The sequence below is a fragment of the Manduca sexta genome, chromosome 16, assembly GCF_014839805.1.
Source record: "Manduca sexta isolate Smith_Timp_Sample1 chromosome 16, JHU_Msex_v1.0, whole genome shotgun sequence".
In the NCBI taxonomy this organism is placed as follows: Eukaryota; Metazoa; Arthropoda; class Insecta; order Lepidoptera; family Sphingidae; genus Manduca; species Manduca sexta.
The window spans coordinates 3,399,925-3,419,148 of record NC_051130.1 but is presented as its reverse complement, the minus strand read 5'-3'; the positions used below and the strand labels follow the sequence as shown (position 1 = coordinate 3,419,148).

General features: G+C 37.7%; 1 protein-coding gene and 1 pseudogene across 8 annotated transcripts in view; one reads left to right on the top strand and one right to left on the bottom strand.

The window, feature by feature from the left end:
* Positions 1 to 19,224, bottom strand: part of LOC115447351 (transient receptor potential cation channel trpm) — a 266,806-nt gene that overhangs the window by 59,125 nt on the left and 188,457 nt on the right. For all 8 annotated transcript variants that reach the window (XM_037439440.1, XM_037439437.1, XM_037439436.1 and 5 more), the window contains 4 exons: positions 18,882 to 19,038; positions 13,345 to 13,558; positions 10,396 to 10,555; positions 2,786 to 2,922 (listed from right to left, as the gene is read on the bottom strand). In XM_037439440.1, the coding sequence (XP_037295337.1) occupies positions 2,786 to 2,922; positions 10,396 to 10,555; positions 13,345 to 13,558; positions 18,882 to 19,038 (668 nt within the window). The remainder of the gene's footprint in view (positions 1 to 2,785; positions 2,923 to 10,395; positions 10,556 to 13,344; positions 13,559 to 18,881; positions 19,039 to 19,224) is intronic.
* On the top strand, positions 471 to 8,773 carry LOC119189526 (annotated as a pseudogene).

Here is a 19,224-nt window from a genome sequence, read left to right as displayed (position 1 = left end):
ATTATGACATGTAAGAAGGATACATGGAATTCAACAAACTTGGTATAAGCATAAAACTTCATTAGTGCCACAGGTACAAATTATTTCGTTTTCTATTCCCTCGGGCACTGTAGGTCGCTTTAATGAGGGAAAACATGAGGTCAGCACTCCTCAGCGAATAGAGTTGTATTTTACAAATAGATGTAAATAATTTATGCAGTAAATTTACCAATGCGAATTTAGCAAATCTAAATCAGATTTATTTATTTCAAAATTCGAATACATTTATTCTAAAATTTAAAATAAAACGAACTTAGAATTCTTTTGTGTGCAAACATTTATGTGATGTCGGCAACGCGCATAATCGTTGGCGAGACATGGGTCGGCAGGAAGAGGAGAGCGGGGTATCGAGCCGCGCGTCGCGCACCGCTCGCTGGGCCAACACGCTCAGTGACCTGCGTGCCGCGCCGCTCGACGTACGAGCCAACAAAATGGCCGACAACAATGTCGTGTTCTCGCGGCGTTTGCTCAAAAATTCATACTTTTATACAAAGATCTGCCCTGTCTATGGGATAGAGAATGTCCATCCTACAAAATAAAAATGAAACGGCACGACGGCATAACAAAATTGACTGAATTGGTGCAAGAATCCGATCCAAGCGCGACTCGAGTGCACGTTTTGAGAAAGATTGAAAGTCTGCGCGCCTGTGTGCGGCGAGAGTTCAAGCGCGTGCAAGATAGTCGTAGGAAGGCGAGTTGCGAGGACGAAGTTTATACTCCACACCTATGGTATTACGATCTGTTTTCGTTTATCTTTAAACACGAGGAGAATGGGTACAAGTTTAAGGAAGGCGGCTCGCCGGAGCCCGCAGCGGTGAGTACACAGTGTTGCATTGTTTTGTGTTCGTTTGCAGTCGTCGAGTAGACACTGATACTTCGGCAAACATTGATTGTGTGCGCAGTGTGACGATCGCTTGTTTGCGCTCTCTTTTTATAATTAAGTTTTAACATTATCGTTTACGTATTTGCATAATATTATGATAAGGTAAACGTCTACATAACTATAAACCGTATTAACCGTACCTATTTCTTATTTTTGTAAATGATGACTGAGACATTTAATTTTTGATTGGTTATCAAGAATTAATTGAATCATGCTTTGTGTTAACAAAGTTTAGATGAACTATTGCAAGTTTCAAAAAGATTGGACGTAATGCATGACATAGTGGACATATTATTAACTTTACATAGTTGTGACAACATTGTATTTGTGAAGAAAAAAATCCTGTAATTTTCTTAATAGCGTAAATGCGAGAAAATGATTGGCAATAATTTGTTCAATTTATTGGCTCTACACATATAAAAACGTACAAATCGAAAGCTACAAGAATATATATAAATTTACTGCACAAATTATGCGTAATTACTTTGTTTTTAAATAAATATATGTTTATAAAAAGATCACCTGTAACAGTAGATAGTAGATAGAGAATGCAGCTATTAGTTTCGGCGGGCTTATTTCCACCCTGGAGACGAGTCAATCGACGTTATCGGGCACGAATTGCAATTTCGGCTACCGACAAAAGGTATCTCAGGGGACATGTCCATTCGACACTTATTGCAGTGGAGTTTTACGTCCGAATGACGAGACGAGTAAACCTCGTATCTCGTTAAGAGCAGGCATTAGTACATAAATAATAAGATTACTGTGAACTCTCAATCATAATAGACAGTGTTCTTCACCCTGAGACATTGGAATATATTCATATTTTATTTTGTAATAGGTTAGTTTCCTATGTTTGATTTTGTAATTTATTTACATGTAACAGGTAATAATACGAAAAAGATATTCCGTGAAATCAGTATCAAAATTGGTTGAAAAATAAAGCATTTATTCATATTTGGAATATTATTGTGAGCAAAATGAGGGCTAGTTATGGCCGCTAACACTTGATGACGTCACAATTTGCTATTACTGCTATTGGTCAGCTACCGCTTCAACCAAATTTCAAACCTTTGTAACTTATTATTGCGTAGATTTTAAAAATCTTCCGTTAGATTTTGAATAATATAACAGTTTTAATAAATGTATTTAAAAAATGTTGTAGTCCATTACTTCTTGATATTATGTAAAGTAAGTTAGAGTTATAATAATATAAGAAGCTGAAAACCCCGTCGCAAGTTTCCGTACAAGTCAAATTAAACGGCAAAGGAAATTTCTAGAAGCGGTCAGAAGATAAACGGTTAACATGGCTTCATATCCGGGCCCTAAAATTAATCTTGAACTAAGTAAAGTCAGAGTTTGAGTGTGGGTTACGGGTTATGTGGGTGTTGCGGGTATAGGCAAGTTATGTAGGGGAAGCACATTTTATAGCCCTTTATGGCGGTAATAACTCTCAAACTAAGTTTGATATTGTCATTGAATTGTTTGTTATAAAAATACCAACTGTATTTCACCGTTGTAAAATTATTTTAAACTACTAAAGCCAATTTCTAAGTCTACACTACAATAGAGAAGGTTTTCGGATGTGTCTGCTTTTTATGTACTTTTTTTGCGTAGTTCGTACTATTTTTGGCAAAATATCACTAATAAAGTTAGGTCTTCATGCAAAGCCTCAGCCAAATTTGGAAATGAGTTTTTTTGATCACCTGATTTTTTAGTGTCTTTTTGTTTTGTATTGTATCAGCTACTATTTCATTTTAAAAATCAACGATAAATAAACGATGACTGCCATAATATAAAAGAAGAAGTATCATCCCCCATCTATCTTGTAAGCGTTTTCAAAACTTTAACAGATCTACTCACAAGGATGTAGTTTTTGCGCAGCGATGTATTTCTCCAGTTTTCTTCGGAGGACGATCTCAGCTCCATAGCGGCCGACGGACCCGTTGTCGACTAGCAGGAAGTACGCGTGCCGGTTGTTCAGCACGGCTAGTTTTGATCTGTAACAATGTGGACATGTGATTTGGACGAAGCATGAAGAACCAGTTAGGCAGGCTAGCATAACTATCAGGGACGGTTCCGAGCAGCTACCTTAGTACAAGATACTCCGGGGGCATCCCGTATACGCCGAAGAAAGCCACCGCGGGTTTTGGTTGGTATGCCGGTGTAGGGTATACATGGGTTAGGGATTTGTTCCAATGCTCGCTCGGATGATCCTATACTCCCGGGTGTCGACTTTGGGCCGTAAGATCGTTGACTAACTGTTCCACTGACCTTCCAAGTGGTGGTAGGGAGAATACGTTTTTTTTCCGCAAAAAAAAAAGCCTGGCATTATCGTGCCCGCCGTCTAGGGATGTTTAAATCTGTTGCCGATCGATATTTCTTTGGGTTTCACCTAATAATTCAGTAAGCCACTTTGCCGTGCTAATGGTATATAAAAAAAATTGATGAGCTGTACACTGAAATATATTTTAATCCTTCAAAATCTTAAGGTTCTACCAATATTATAAGTAGTTGGAAAGTTTGAGGAGACGGATTTTCAGACACAGGAAGCGTTGTATAGATTTGGGTCAAATTTAGTTTACCCATGGACAAAGTTCTGAAAAATGGTAGACTATTAATTGTCCCGAATAGGTAGATAATTGGATTTGTTTTGTAGAAAAGGACGCCGCTAGCAACAGCTTATATTAAAAGCCAAAGCAAACAGATGTGTGTTCTTCAGTAATTACTATTTTGGACCTTCGAAATTGGCTAAAATATTCATACCGCTATCAAATATGGATTAGAGGTAAGATCGTGTAATTTCTTGGTAATGCGCATTACTCATATTTCTACTCGTTAGAATATAACACGTATTATGAAACTACGAGTCTATTAAGGCCAAGATAACGTCGTCTCGTCTGAAGATAACAGCTCGACGTCGGATAATAATTACATCTCAATGAACAAAGTATTCATCAACACTTTTATCTTGTACTACAAAATGTTACTGTGTCGGAGTCTAGATTTCAATTTTGAAGTGGTTGTTAGTTGCGCTTAAAGTTTATAATTTTTGTTACTTTTTTATTCGGCGAAGGACACCCGACTGCGTCTGATGGCAAGTGGAGAAGGGACCAGATAGAATGTTGATTGATGAGAGAAGATTATCCTTCGCTAGTCGACACAATTTTATCGGAAATGATAGCGGAAATACACAGACTAGTCCCGAAACGCGACACACTACACTTAGCCGACGATGGTCGCTATTTCGGTTGATACAAATATCTTAGGACCAGCAATTTAAAGCTACACAAATAAAAATTATAACCTTTTTCACGTAACTTCGAATAGATGGTTAAGAAAAGAGAATATGGTCAGTATTATTATCAATGCACAACAGTAACTATCTGAATCTACAACAAATTATAAAATAAAACAACAGATAATCACGATTCCATGGAGGACAATGGATCTCATGTACAACCAAGCTCGCGCCAATCAACTAATTGGATTAGCACAACCTATTTATCTAACTGGGATAGATTTACAACTGATGGGAGAAATTACACGACGACCGCAGCATAAAATTCCTGGTTATATTTTATGGAAATCTCTTTTATTCTTACTAATACTTATATCTATATATATTATAATACAAACTCCCCTTTCCTGTCTGTCTGTATGTTATCGATTTTCTCAAAATCTACTGATCTGATTTTTATGAAATTTGGAATATAATTTAAGACCCTGGAAAGGTAATAGGTTTTCTATCCCGGGAAATTATATAGTGAGACTTTTATCAAGGAAAATTCCTTCACGCGGGCGAAGCAGCGAGCAAGAGCTAGTTAGTTATAAATATGAATGTGAAATTTTTGGATGTTTGTTAGATGTAAATCCAGTAACCGCTGAACGGATTTGGATTGTAGACAGAGGTTATGGATGTAACATCGGCATTTTGGCTATATGAAGTCCCATGTAACCGGGGTTGGGCTTATTGACTTTCACCAAGCACGATTCCAAGTAACGACAGCCTAGTTGGTTGTGGAACGGACTGCCGAGACGAATGTGCGCAGGTTCAAAACCCAAGGGCACACACCTCCGACTTTTCTAAAATTATTTGTGTATTCTTTTTGAATTATCGCTTGCTTTAACGGTGACGGAAAACATCTTGGGCAAAACCTGCCTGAGAAATTCTCTAAAGGAATGTTGAGGGTATGTAAAGTCTACCAATCCGCACTAGACCAGCATGGATGAAGGCTCAATCCTTCTCAGTAGTAGAGGAGGCCCGTGCCCAATAGTGGGACAGTATATAATGCAGTGATGATATTATTATATACCTAAGCACGATTCTAGAGTTCTGTTTGATAGTAAACAGACAATCTCAAAACTAAGATAAACAAAGAGATCGTTTACTTATTTGTTTGAACGTATTACGATTTTAAAAATTGTTTCACTAATGCGTTATCCTTAAATAGATTTTTACTAATTCCCAGATTTATACGCATGGGGAGCCGTGAGCAGAAACAAGTCTAACATATCTAGTTAACCAATTAACACAGTCGTATCATGTATCAAAGCGCCGCGGGTGGTAATCGTATGTACATTGTTTGATTTAAACAGCCCATTGATAAACCAACCTTATCCAAACCATGTTGAAATCATGTGACCTAGTTGTGTTCTAGTGTTGTGAATGAAGCTTTACCAATTATAATCGTTATAATTAACCTTATTATTTGAGTTATTGATTTTTTACATAAGCTTTTATTTGTCACATCTATGATTTAAAATCTTTATTTTATATTGTCTATACAGGGTCATTTTGAAATTAACAAATGATACAGCCTACTCGTCTTTACCTTTAACATTATGCCAAAAACTTACTATTATTCACAAAGAATACACACATCATTTTAGAGAAGTCAGAGGTGTGTGCTCTTAGGTTTAGAACCTGCAGACATTCGTCTTGCCAGTCCTCACCAAACTAGACTATCGCAGCATCTAGTTCTAGTCTAGTTGCTATTTCATTGAAATTCAGATTTCAGTGAGTTGCGCACACTTTAATACGGGTAACAACGCAGTCCACGGACCCTTCTACTAATTGGTTCTTGACTCAATTCCGCTTATTATTTACTGTACAGAGATGAAAGAAACATAGCCGTAGACCGTGCGGCAAAGTACATGGAATTATATGTATTTACAATGGAATTGAGAGAATTCGCGTCTTTGCCTTGAGCCTTATTATGCCGAAAATGTGTGTATAACTGAGTATAATTAGATTTTGTCGGGGACTGCGCGTTATAGTTTTTTCCCGGACTAAAAGAATTTAAATTCATATAAAATATAGACTAAGTTGATTAGAAACAGTTGTAGGTCTGTATTTGTGAAAGAATTTTTGAACTAGGTATAGTTAGATATAATTTAAGGTGGTAGCTCAAGGTCCATTTTCATACATTTTGTTTCGGCTTTAATCTGGGTAACTAAACAAGTATTGGCAAGTAAAGAATTTAAATTCACGTCTAGTTAGTGATTAGTTCTCGCAGTTGAAAGAAAAACGTAAAAATAATTAATAATCATGGATATTTCGGCCTTTAAAATTTAATATGACGAAATTTTAAAGGCAGAAATATCCATCTCTATATCATCATCTAAGCGCGCAGTGGACTGAGTCCGTAACCCTGTTATATCCTACATCGGCATACTAATTAAAACTCGCGGTGGCCTTTTTCGGCGGATATGGGTATCTTGTTGCACTAAGATAGCGGCGCGGAACCGTCCCTGAAAAAATAAACGCATACAATAAAAATGGCAAAGTTGGCAAACTTTACCTAAATCAGTGTGAATAAATCATATTTAAACACAATTATGACTAATACCATTGTTCACAATCGGACATACAAAGGCTGATCTCGGACACGTTTACATGGTTCACTATGACGGGTTTTCTGTTACACGATGGTCTCTGCATGGGCAGATACAAATATCCTACCACCAGTAGAAACTTTATCCCACTTATTCATTTAGATTTATATCTCTTCCCTAGGGATCTGAAGAAGAACAAGATGACGAGGGTCATCCCTTCGAAGGCGGCATAGACTACGCGGACGACTTCAACGTGACCAACAACATGGTAGAAGTGGATGAATCCTCATCTACCTCCAAACGATACATCTCATTTGATGAGGATCAGGGCACTTCGAAGATGAAACGACATTACACCGAAGTCGAAGATGAATATGATGCTATAGGTAATTTCCAGCATAGCAAAGTTCGTACACTATAAGCAGGACCGAAAATCAACCTACGTCCTTCTTTCCTATAAAAAAGAGTTTCGTTTAATAAAAAAAAGATGTAGCGATATTTTTTCCGGCGACCTTATTTTCTCCTTGCGACTGTAAATGCACCTGTGCAATATGACCCAGCGCGGCAGTAGGGTCGTCTCTCAGTATACTATACTTTGGATTTTGATGATTAATTTCGGCTTTGTAGGGCGTCATCAAGCTATCACTCACATCTATGAGCCGTTTCGTAGTTAACTTGCAGACTTTCTTTGTTCAGGCTTGATGATAAATATTTACTATTAATACTGTACAATTGCTATGATACTTACAAAATTGCTTTCAGAGATCAGTTAGTAACACAAAATAATGCTCAAATCTTCTGCCTCTAGGTATAAACGTCGCAGCCAAGCTACGGTACCTGCCGCCTAATATGAGGGTCCTGGCAGAGAAGCTGATCAACGACGTACTCTTCCAAGCCCAGCTGAACGGCCTCTCACCTTCCACACTCATCACCACACCAGATCCTTTCAAGCATGATGTCAATTAAAACAATTCCGCACCAGTTTGTAACCAAGAATATTGAATTGATTGAAGGAAAACTTCGTGAGGAAACCTGCATACCTGAGAAATTCTCTATAAGGAATTTTCGAGGGTGTGTGAAGTCTACCAACCCGCACTAGGCCAGCGTGGTGGACTTAGCCCTGTTCCCTCTCAGTAGTAGAGGAAGCCCTTGCCCAACAGTGGGACAGTATATAATACAGGGCTGATATTATTGTAACCAACCAATAAACTTGTCATGTGACATGTTGCTTAATCTTTGGCACTTTTCAACAAATTGTTTATGTTAGCTCGTAGATCACTTGATGAGGTCTTCGAAGATTCCTTCAGCATATAAAACGCTGCTGACTTCTCGAAGTTACGTATGTATGTTAATGAATGAAACAATCAAACAACAATATCTAAGAATTTCGAAGGTATGTGCAGTCTGTCAAGTAGCAGTAGGTCAGCGTGGTGGACTAAGGCCTGAATTCCTCTTAGTAGTAGAAGAGGCCGGTCCTCAACAGGTAGAAAGTGTACTAGGCTGGTTTCTATTATGTATACAAGGTCATTTTGACATCGCATTACTAAATGAAACCACATACGTATCTTCTTGGACATAACAATTTACAATAAGTAACTTGAGCCGTGTATAGGAAATGCAGCAGCAAGCTGTCATTTCATTGCTTGTTTATGATTATGAGACAATTAATCTATTTGTTACTGTATAACTTAATACATGTACTCAAGTACCGGAACTTTGACAGCGCGTGGTTCATTCGATATTCTGATATGCGGAAAATTTTAGGTTACATGTCATTCATGACATAATGAAAAGTGAATCTTTAGTATTCTTAAATTAAAGTCCTGTAACACTGTAAATGTGCAATCATATTATTTATACATAGATATAATATAAAGTTATATTATGCTGTGTCAATAGAATCATAGGTATAAGTTATTTGTTGGAGTGGAACTCTGTTAGCGAATAATTATTAACATAAACCCGTTTTGCATGAAATATCTATTTATAATTGAAATAAAAGTTAATTAGTAATTTTATTGCAATTTTTCTTGTGCCCGCATTCTGAATTGTCATATCACTTCAATCAGTAGAATATGAATCATGAAATTATTTGCAGTTAAACCTATAATTTACCATTATTCAATGTATCGTTACATCGTCATCATCAGCGGCCTGAAATCGTTTATTTCAATGTATTTTCTATAAGTTTTCAAAAATCAAATAGAAATGACACGTACAAATAAAAACAAAGAAAGTTAACGTCCTAATAAATCAGATCCAGCAACACACTTTCAAATCACATAAAACAAGTGACAAATACTGAGGAAAACGTGGTCCGAATTCATCACAGGCCGAAGAAACCCTTCATTCGGTAAGAAGTCATCAATAAAATCCACGTCCGCGCGAACCCTCAGCCTGTCGGTAATGGGAATCGTAACTTTACTTCTGCTTTACGCTTTCCGCGTACAATAAATCTTTATTTACTTAGGAATCATTCAATCTGATATTTATTAGGTCTTTTTGTTTTATTAAAATAAAAATATTTTTTGATGTTTCGCTGGTAAGATATACAGCAATTTCGAAAAACATCTGGACAAACTTTTATTTATAATATTAGTAAATTAAGAAAGGTGCACATTTTAATATATTCTTCTTCAGCCCTCGGAAGTCTTTTGCTGAATGTATGCCTTCTCTTAAATTTCTAGGTATTGATATAATATTTTTTAGTTTATATAACATCCAGTGGTGGTAGGATATATTTTAAATCCGTCCGGATTTCGACCACCGTACACATGGTGTTAAAACTTATAGTGGCCCAATTAAGTGTGTTGCATTCCGGGATCAGACTGTGTATACCCGACAGGCTGGCATAATTGTGTACTGTCAAGGCGTAATCATCTCTCGTGAGTCGACATTCTATTGGACCCCACTCTACTTACTATCAGGTACAATGAGGTCACTTTATCGTGCCGTGTTTAAAAATATACGCGAATATAGTTGCACTATGAACCTGTTATAATTATTATAAGAAATAAAAGTTACTTTTACAATTATACAGGCAATAACAGACATTTAGAGCTAGAAGTAAAAGGATATTTAAAACTATTACGGCGGGGATAAATGAAAATGTACTCTATTTGACTTTATAATATGGGCGATAGTGATTTTAAACCTGTTTATACAAAGAATCTAATATAGGTAATATAAAAGCGAAAGTCTGTAAAGGTTTTTATTAAAGTAAACACAGCAACTTCAGAACGGATTTGGATGTAAATTTTCATACAGTACGCGGCACATCGTTTTTATCAAGAAAAAATCGCTAGAAACTTTGATCCCGGAAAGATTTACACAGGACGACCACGAGTATTGACTTTTAAAAACATTTATCCCCGAAGGGGTATGCAGAAGCGCATCTAGGGCACCCACTTTTCGTCAAGTGTGTACGGTCCCATGATGTGATAGGGTGCGAGCCTATCGCCATATCCGGCACAAATTCCAGACTCCGGGGTGATACTGAGCAGAAAAACCCAAATATCACTTAGCCCGACCCGGGATTCGAACCCAGGGCCTCAGAGCGATGTCGTACCGCGCCTGCAGTACAACTGCGCCACCAAGGCAGTCTTTTTACTTTTAAAAACCTTACTACAAATTACCTGGGAGAAGCTATAGCGTGGTAAGGTACGTCGCGTCCTTTGCCAATGAGCTCATTGGCGCCCTCCACGATGCCCCAAGGCGCGATACCGATGCTGACTACCCGGCCGGCGCGCTGCGACCGCTCCAACTGCAACGCGTCACCCACTTGCCGAGTCACACCTGGATAGAGAAGTAAATGTTAGTGTACTGTAGAAAGACGAAAAAGATCAAACACCATTAACGTATATTCTGTAGACTCGAACGTCCATATGAAATAATTGTTCAAAATCTGGAGTTACAACTAAAGTTCGCTGCAGTGCTTAAACATCAAACGTCGTCTACTTTTTAAACATGCAGTGCTAAAGCGCTTTAAATACAGTATAAGTAAAATGGCAACCAATGCCGAATTGCAGTACACTTCAATTGAACACAGTGAGTGTTTGGAACGCCAGATCTAGTACGTAGTACGTATATTATATCGATGACAAACACCAATTTGGAGCCATATAAAAGAAAATACACGTATTCCGCACACGGAGTTATAAAATTAATATTTAGCATAAGGAAGGAATGATAAAAGATAACAATATCACAAGTGCTCCTTTGCATATGAGAAGTGCGAGCAAAAAATATAAATTGCTCTTAAATAATTAAAATATGCATCAACTCAAGAGTTATATTACTTGACTTAAAATCATCAATTTTACACCTCTAAAATAAAAACATTCTATGGAAAATAATCAAATTTTATCCACATTCATCAAACAGGCAGCCATTCACTTATGACATTACTTTCGCAAAACTTTGTGATACTCAAATATACTACCCAATTTGGCCAGAAAGAGATAAAATTAACGCTGTTTATATCAACCCTCTCACACTGTATTCTAGTCCATTGACTACAGTCGTAAGCCGCTAACAGCGACCCTGAGAGACAAAATGCTCTATTGTAACTAGAAATGTATTGTGAATTTAATGAAGCCTGGTCTGCTTGGCAACATTTGAGATTTCATAATATTATGTATATTACAGAGCAGGGCGGAACATTGCCAGAATAAGTATATTTTATTTCAAAACAGCTACCCAGCAAGCGGGTCAAAATTACATGGATGTGCTGCCAACGTGAAAGGAAATTTTATGTATTCGGTTTCAACTTCCAATAGGCCGGCATAATTGTGTCGACAGCCGAAGGGTAATCATCTATCGGCGCCGTTCTATTGGACCCCACTCCACTTACCATCAGGCGCAGTGGATTCACTTTGGCGTGCACGTATAAAAAAAGGATTTTGGGAATAGTGGAAGGTAATAAGGAACTCCAATAGTAAACACTACAGGGCGATGTGAGGAATTTAATCAGTAGATTCGACGTCAGTTAAATCCATAATCTTGAATCAAGACTCAATCGAATCACATTTGCTTATGAATAATGTATTCAAACTGTGTTTATATAATAGTTTATCACGTTTAGATTAACACAATGTTAATCTATAATACAATGTAATAATGTGTAAATCTTTGGCCAGCGTAATAAAACAAATGAAAACATAAAAAAACGTGTGGGTCAGCTCCGACGCACGACTGATGTTTACTTCTTCAGTGCTGTTGTCTTTAAATATGCAGTAGGTAACTTGGTTGAATAAAAGCCTCTCTTATAATACTCAAAGCATGTATGTAGTTCTAATATTATCTTCAGAATAAAATCTAGATTTTTTCGGTAAACTTCTGACCTCAGAACAATGACAAGCAATTCTGATTGACAGAAATATAAACTCAAAGTAAATCTTGCGAGGCACATTGCGCAATAAAACGCAAGGCTTTCTAGTTAATGATTGTATTTATTTCATTCCTCGTGATAATTTTATACCGGGAGCATTATGTAAAAAGCGATTCGGAGGAAACTTTAAAAATATACTAATTATTCAAAATCAGTTATAGCACTATATTAAAATCACGGCTTCAATTATTCGAATGCATATGGCCGCCTAAATGAAGCATTTTACGCACTGCAACTTTTCTGATTGTTGAGCGTCAAATGTTGCCTAGTTAAAACCTTAAGTGCATGTCAATGTCGCAACTAACTTCGTTATGAGACTTTCACTTTTGAATTGTGTTAGTGCCTTTATTCTCCAACGACCCTTTTTATTTAGTCAACTTTCTCGAACACAGATGAAATTAAAACAATACGTTGGAAATTTTTCCTCTAGTACGAGTTTCCATTGTTTTACACGAACATAATATGAATGTAAATACGGATGAAATACTTATATTCTCAAGGAATGGAGATATCAGACCAGGCAAAAAGAGGCTTAGTAATCAATTAATCTGATGAAAATACGTAGAGACAAATGATCAGTAGTTTCTAGAAGACCTTCCATTTATCTTGATACAAAAAAAATCATTATAAATGAATATTCTTTCGAAATGTAGTGTCATAATGTCTGTCTACGTCGTACATAACGTCTCGTATCAAATAAACCTAGACATGTTTATGTTAGGGTTATAAACAGATAATAAAATGTTTAAAGTAAAATCTAACGGAGAAAGATTTTTACGAAACTCTTATGAAGTAATAATGTTTATGAATTCTCCATTACCTTTGCAGTAAAGTTTCACTTTGATTCAAATTACATTTCATGAAATTCACGGAGAATAGGATAAAAATGCGACGAGATTGCTTTTAATTAGAATAATATTTATGCTTGAAAAGACTTAATTCTCCGTTCAGATCTCAAGAAAATGGACTTAATTAATGATGACAAAAGGTTTAATATATCTTTGTCTTAAGGTTTTAAAGAATTAGCAATCTTGGATATTTTCTTCAAATTAATATTAAGTTGAATATTTATTATGAATTTAATGCAACCAAGGCTTCGATAAAGTACGTTCATTTGACTTCTAGATAATAAAATATTAAAAGTGAATTCTTATGATATTTAAATATAATAAGAATCATCTAAAGTCGCAATTACCAGTATTAGTTCCTCCCGTGAAGATCCAAGCTCCAGTAGTCTTCGCAGCCTTCAACAGGCCTTTTCTGAGCACCTTCTTCAACTTAGGCTGCAGGTCGAAGTTAGCCTTGCCTCCCTGGATGGTGATCAGGAGTTTCGGTCTGTCCAGCGCCCATTCCCTCGTCAGCAGTTGTACTATGAGCTCTGGACGCGTGTCGTGAGATAGACGGACATACTGTTGGACAAAAATATATTGATATTTAATGCAAGTAATACGTCATTGTAGTTTGTTATACAGAGTTACAATATATTTATTTATTTATTTATTTATTGCACTTAATATACAAATGTATACAGGCGGACTTAATGCCATAGGCATTCTCTACCAGTCAACCTTAGGGTGGTGCAGAGATAATCAAGGTAGGTGCATCACGATAATACGACATTGAAAAAGAAGGTATATATAAAATACCTATAATAACTATAAATACAATATAAGTAACATTGTAACTATCAAAATACATAAAATACATATTATAATTATATAAACATATACGTATAAATATACATATATACATAAGAATATATACATATATACATAATATTATAAGTTAAGGTGGTGACTATTCCGCTTCATTCAGCAGTAACTGTTGAACTCTTTTTTGAAGGCAAACCGAGTGGTCGACGATCTGATTTCGGTTGGGAGTGAATTCCATAGAAGAATAGATTGGACAGCGAAAGAACAGTGAGTAAAGTCAGAGCTATGACGTGGGCATTTAAGGAGAAGATTGTTAGCTGAGCGAAGGTTCCTATCGTGACTATTACAGAGGTATTGGAAATTTGAAGATAAGTAAGTAGGGAGGAGTAGGGGAGTTAAGAAAAGAGAATAAAGTCGTTAGTGCTCGCAACGAACGCCGCTGACGTATAGGCAGCCATTTAAGTTGTAGACGATAGGAAGAAATGTGATCATATTTACGGAGGTTAAACACAAATCGAATGCAGTTATTTAGAAGTCGGTCTAGTTTGTTGAGTAAGTCTGCATTCAGATCAAAATAGCACACATCACCATAGTCGATTATAGGAAGGATTAAGGATTGCACTAGCAGAGTCTTGGTCTTGGGCGGGAGAAAGTTCTTCAGACGGTAAAGAGCACGAAGGGTACCGGTGACTCTCTGACAGACTGACGTTACCTGGGGCCTCCAGCTCAGGGTAGAATCGATATGCAGACCGAGATCTCGTACACTAGAGCTCCAAGGAATGATTGTATCGTTGAATCTAACGGGTGGAATGATCGTATTATCCACCTTGCTGATCATCCTGGAACTACCTACAATAATGGCCTGACATTTCACAGGGTTCACGGATAAACCGAAATTGTCGGACCAGGTTTTAATCTTAATTAAGTCCCTGTTCACCCTGTCAACGGCCACGGATACGCTATCGACTCCATCCTGAGAATATATTTGCAAGTCATCGGCATACAGGTGGTACGCACACTGAAGTTCTTGAGTTAAGAGATTGATAAATATTGAAAACAACAATGGGGAGAGTATGCCGCCTTGAGGGACTCCAGAGTTTATATGGCACCAACTGGACGAGGAATCGCCAAGTCGCACCAACTGCTGGCGTTCCTGAAGATAAGACGAGAACCAATCCAGAGCCGAAGGAGAGATCATGAGGTGGGAGAGGATGGCTAGAAGGATGTCGTGGCTGACGGTACCAAAGGCGTTCGAGAAGTCAACCAAGGCCAATACAGTGACCTTGGTGTCCTCCATGCCCGCCCTAATATCGCCAGTCACTTTGAGTAGCGCAGTTGTAGTGCTGTGACCATGTCTGAAACCGGATTGCAGTGGGCACAATAGGTTGTTCAGGTGCACAAACTCAGACAATTGTTTATGTGCACAAGCCTCAAGCACTTTGGAGAGGAAAGGAAGAATGGATATAGGACGGAAATCTTTCGCATGGGAAGGGTTAGGAATTTTCGGAAGAGGAATCACAATGGCTTTCCGCCACAGAGATGGGAATATGCCAGAGGAAAGGGAGCCATTAATAATGTCCGAAATGGCTGGGAGTAGGTGATCCAGGATAGGGATTATCATACGACGACTGATTTTATCGCAGCCAGTCGCATTGGATTTAATGGAAAGGATTACCTTTTTGATGTCACCCATCGAAACTGGAGAAAACTGAAAATGGTTGATATTAGGCCTAGGGAGACCGTCTAAGAAACCAATGGTGCGACGCTTGGTTTGGTGATCAGTCAGGGTAGATGAAGAGAAATGACGATTAATATCATCCAAACCAATAGTCACCCCACAGGAATCTAAATTTTTATTTTATTTTTAATATAACACACGCATCACGCATTTATCCCCGAAAAGGTATGCAGAGGCGCAACCAAGGCACCCATTTTGCGCCAAGTGTGTCCCGTATCATTATGTGATAGGAGGCGAGCCTATAGCCATATCGGGCACAAATTTCGGACTCCGGGCTGTTATTGAGCAGAAAAACCCAAATATCACTTTGCCCGACCCGGGACTCGAACCCAGGACCTCAGAGCGTTGTCGTACCGTTCATGCAGTACAACTACGGCACCAAGGGAGTACAATATACAATATGTTATTATAATGATTTCTTATGTTTACGCGAATGTTAGACATTGAAATAAAAACTATTTAACGGATTTTATCGCGGTTTTTTATATTATTATTTTCTCCCGACGTTTCGAAGACTTTGCAGCCTTCATGGTCACGGGAGGGACTGAGGTGTTGTTCATCCGTAAAGTCAAAGTTACAATATCTACCTACATTTTTCAAATATACAACTTTTCGAAACGTGGGGAGAAAATAACAATATAAAAAACCGCGACAAAAACCGTTAAATACTTTTTATTTCAATATGTTATTAATTATAATACAGTATCTTTCTTTAAATGTTTGTATATATGTATGTATTTGTTTATATAGTGTATATTGTATGTTTAAATACCTTTCCTAGCATATCGTGTTATTGATATTTTCTTTTTGTGCACTAACGAGTCGAAATTAATTAATGTTCTGACCATTGTTTATCAGAAATTGCTTAAAGCGATAATACGGCCCCTTGCTACATTATTATGATTTTTATCTCATGTCGGTGTTCTTTCACTCTGGTAAATGTGTATACGAGAATATTATGTTTAATTATACAATATTGATTTCGGGAATAAGTAATTAGTTGGTACAAATTCCTTGTAAGCATATATTTCGATGCCTACACTAACATTCGCTATACAGTATTCTTGTTTCGTAGTAAGTGATTGTTTGTAAAATATAGATATTAATATGAAAATAAATATACTTTATTTGACAGTCATAACTCCTACATATAAAGGTTAAGGACATAATTATTAGAATCTAAATATTTTAGATAAGGTCAGGGGCCCTATTTCTTCTACGTTGGCATATTCGTCTTATTGCAATTTCGGGTGTTCTAATCGTAGAAAAACTTTGATAGGACATCATCATCAGTCACATAAGTCCATTGCTGGACATAAGCCTCTCCCAAAGATTTTCAGACGGACCTAACCAGGTATATAGATAGTCAAAATATCTCGTATTTACCTATACTGTCATTAAAGCTGTCTTTTGATTAGAACGCCCATATTAAAAAAAAAAGGGGATTTGCCTCCGTAGACGGAATACTCCCTGACCTTACCTACATCATTTATGAGTTCAATGTGTCCAATGGCGAAGCGTCCATACAAACCAATTCCTACCGGCTTCACTTTTAGGTTTATTTACGTTTCTCTTAGTATTTGTTTCGATAATTGGGCGCGATATGTTAACTAAGGCAATTTTAATACCCGGGTGACATTTTGAAAAACTTTACCTTTCGCCACTGGTGTCCACCAATACTTATATAATGAAATGAAATGATTTATTTGAATCTGTAAAATGTTATACATTATTTAGATTCCGTCAATATTAACTCTACCACCAGTTCGGAAAGCAGTTTTCACCAGAGAAGAACGGGCAAGAAACTCCAATCCAATTAGATTTTTACTAAACATCTAGAAAATAAAGCAGGTTTATGACTTTCTACATAACAACGATTTTCCCTACCCGTTATTTGAATGAGGAGTCCAATCAAGTCGAAACGTGTCAGCGGAGTGCATCGCGCCGAGCTGTTCTTAATAGCGTGTTTTCTTATCTCCAACTTTAATCTCATTACATGGTTATTACAAAGTGGAAGAACCTTTTCTCTCTTGCTTTAGTTAAACAGTTTTCTTAAGCAACCTTAAATAAACTTTGAAATAAAACTATTTACAGATTTCATCGCGAATATCTTTAGTATTATTTTCTCCAGACGTTTCGAAGACTTTGCAGCCTTCATGGTCACGGGGCGGACTGTAGTATTGGTCTGCAAGTGAAAGTTACAATATCTACCTATATCTTACATTTTTAACTATTGACGGTCCGATTCCATTCACGCAAAATGAGCTTACAATATCTTGAAGTCTGGCAACCGGTCTTTTGGGTTCCGAATTAATAAAATTAGATATAGAGAACCACGATAAAATCCGTAAATAGTTTTATTTTAATGTCTTAACATTCGTTTAAATTTAATAAATGCTTATAAAAACTGTTTAATATTCTTTGAAGGAGGCAAAGTGGTATTTTGCTATCAGTTAAATTTAATACTTAACACACTTTTTTTGTACACAGTCACACATTAAATCTCAAAACATCAGTCGATCGTCCACCAAATTAAATCTATAAGACATTTAGTGTGCTTCAAATTATTTACATTTATTGAATTAATGTATAATAATTGATTATACCCGGAGTTAGAGGCAGGACTCCATAATGACATAAAAGTTTACTGTTGACGTTAAAAGTAACAAAAAAACTTACGAACCTATCTGCTCAGTGCCCGACTTACCATCCCAATTCCTTATAAACGACGATATAAACATGCATTTCTTTACCTAATCGATCAGTTTCCCCTACGAGGCAATTGCTGTGTGCTCGGTCTCCATACCCAATGCACGTCCATGCACGGGGGCACATTTGTCACGGTCCTAGGTACACAGTTAAGTGTGTATACCTCATGGCCATTGGGGCGGAAAAGTTCTGGAGTGGCGACCATGAACCGGAAGACACAGCGTAGGCCGGCCCCTACGAGATGGACCGAAGACCTGGTGAGGGTCGCCGGAGTCCGTTGGATGAGGGCGGCCCAGAATCGGTTTCTTTGGCGCTCAATGGGGGAGGCCTATGTCCAGCAGTGGATGATTCCTAGCTGAAATGATGACCTTATGGTTGCCAATTCACGTTGAGGCCTAGGAGGGATCGCGAACATTTCCTGGCTTTCTCCCGTCTTCAAATCCTAAGAGAGTTCCTTCTTCTTCCTCCACTCGTCCTACCCCAGATATTCCCTCCCAATTCTACTTCAGGTCCCTGCAGTCGCTAAATCAGGGGATTACAGTATCCCATCCAAGTATCCCATTCACAGATTGCCCCCGGTGTTGATTATGGTCCGATACACAAAAATCGATCAACTTAGCTTGACTAACTCACCTGAGCTTTAGTAGGATGTGGCCCTCCCTGGAACTCGACCGTGCCGTACGCGTCGGTGGGCGCGGGCTGCGTGTGTCGCGCCGGCACCCACGCCTCGCCCGGCGTCGCTGTCGCGATGTTGGCCCCATGAGCCGTCCGGCTGAGCCCGCACCAGCATCTGTTCAATAAAATTGTCTTTAGAACTAAGGTCTTATGTAATATGTTTGGAAAGCGTCTTGATGACCCCATAATGACTAGGGTATGGGTAGGTGAAAGAGGATTCGGATGAAAGACAAAGACACGTTAAAATCAGTTAATCTGATAACCCGTTCAAATAAGTTATATAGAAATTCGACATCTTGAT